This window comes from Hyalella azteca, unplaced genomic scaffold (genome assembly GCF_000764305.2).
Source record: "Hyalella azteca isolate HAZT.00-mixed unplaced genomic scaffold, Hazt_2.0.2 contig7985, whole genome shotgun sequence".
NCBI classification, from domain to species: Eukaryota; Metazoa; Arthropoda; class Malacostraca; order Amphipoda; family Hyalellidae; genus Hyalella; species Hyalella azteca.
The window spans coordinates 1-1,553 of record NW_025938091.1 but is presented as its reverse complement, the minus strand read 5'-3'; the positions used below and the strand labels follow the sequence as shown (position 1 = coordinate 1,553).

General features: G+C 40.6%; 1 protein-coding gene across 1 annotated transcript; it reads right to left on the bottom strand.

Moving 5' to 3' along the window:
- Positions 1-215: 215 nt before the first annotated feature.
- On the bottom strand, positions 216-1,493 carry LOC108678691 (serine/arginine-rich splicing factor 6-like; the record flags this gene model as incomplete). Its single annotated transcript, XM_018167147.1, has 2 exons — positions 1,489-1,493; positions 216-697 (listed from the first exon to the last, which is right to left on the bottom strand). Coding segments are annotated over exons 1-2 (487 nt in total), but the record flags the coding sequence as incomplete, so codon positions are not given.
- Positions 1,494-1,553: the final 60 nt, after the last annotated feature.

Sequence of the window (1,553 nt, the reverse complement as noted above, 5' to 3'; positions counted from 1 at the left end):
CCAAAATTGAAATTAAACCAAAATTAAATTTAACCCAAAATTAAAATTGATCCAAAATTAAAATTATAACAACATTAAACTTAACCCAAAATTAAAATTAAACAGAAATTAACAGTAACCTAAAACTAAAATTAAACCAAAATTTAAATTAAACCAGATTAAAATTATAACCAAATCATAATTAAACAAAAATTAATTAGTAAAAACAAGAGAACCTCGTCTGGCGCCGGCGCTGCTGCCGCTGCTGCTGGAGGAGGACGACGAAGAAGAGCTCCTGGACACACTCCTCCTCCTCCTACGGGACCTCCCCACCGCCTGGGGCTTGACGAGGGCTCCTTTAGCCTTCTTACGACCCGCCTCGAACCCTATACTGCTGGGGGGCAAGTTCGAGACCCTGGGGTCCAGGGGTCTAGAGGGGTTTTTCTTCGTACTGCGTCGTCGGGAGCTTCGGGGTTCAGAGTCACTGGACCCAGAGACCGAGCGGGAGTCAGACCGAGACCGAGACCGTGATGGGGACAGTGAGTATTTACGTCTCCGTCGGGACCTGGAGCGAGGTGGAGATATGGACCGGGACCTGGAGCTGCCGTTGGTGGAGACGGAGCGAGACCTGGAGCGTGATGGAGACCTGGAGTTGGAGACGGAGCGGGAGTTGTGGCGTCTGCCCGGGCGGCGGATCATACGGCCAAAGGCATCCACCCTGCGGGAACCAAAATCAAAATTAAACCAAAATTAAAATTAACCCAAAATTACCATCAACCCAAAATTAATATTAACCCAAAAATAAAATGAAATCAAAATTAAAATTAACCAACAACATTAAAATTAACTCAAAATTGAAATTAAACCAAAATAAAATTTAAACCAAAATTAAAATTAAACTAAAATTAAAATTTGACCAAAATTAAAATTATAACAACATCAAAATTAACCCAAAATTAAAATTAACTTTTGGGTTAATTTTCTGGGTTAATTGGGTTAAAAATTGATAATTTTGGTTAACTAAATTAACTCAATTGTGCCTGAATATTCTTCAGATCCCTTGATGAAGATGGGGGCAATATAGCAATAGTGCTGAGGAAACAAGGACAATAAGTCCTATTTTTTTCTCCGTGTAGATGAAGACTTAACAGCCAATGAACTGTAGGATGAAGCATTCACTCAGAAAAATCATCAATCCTTTGTCCAAATGGCAATGCAATTTCTGCCATGACTGAGTCGGCTTGGCCAAGTCTGGCAAAACATTTAGCGTATAAATGGGCGGAAAGTGTGTCACAAGTCAGACAATGTGACCCATTTCTCAATGTTGGAGATGCTTAACGATATATAAATTAAAGTGTATTAATACGATAGCTACTTAGCGCACCAATTTTAGATACGTTCGCTAGATACGCTTTTTTCATCGTCTTAACCCACAACTCATACTAGACATACTAGCCTTCTTACCCTCAATGCTAACCCCATACTAGCCTTCTTACCCTCAATGCTAACCCCATGCTAGCCTTCTTAACCTCAATGCTAACCCCATGCTAGCCTTCTTAACCTCAATGCTAACC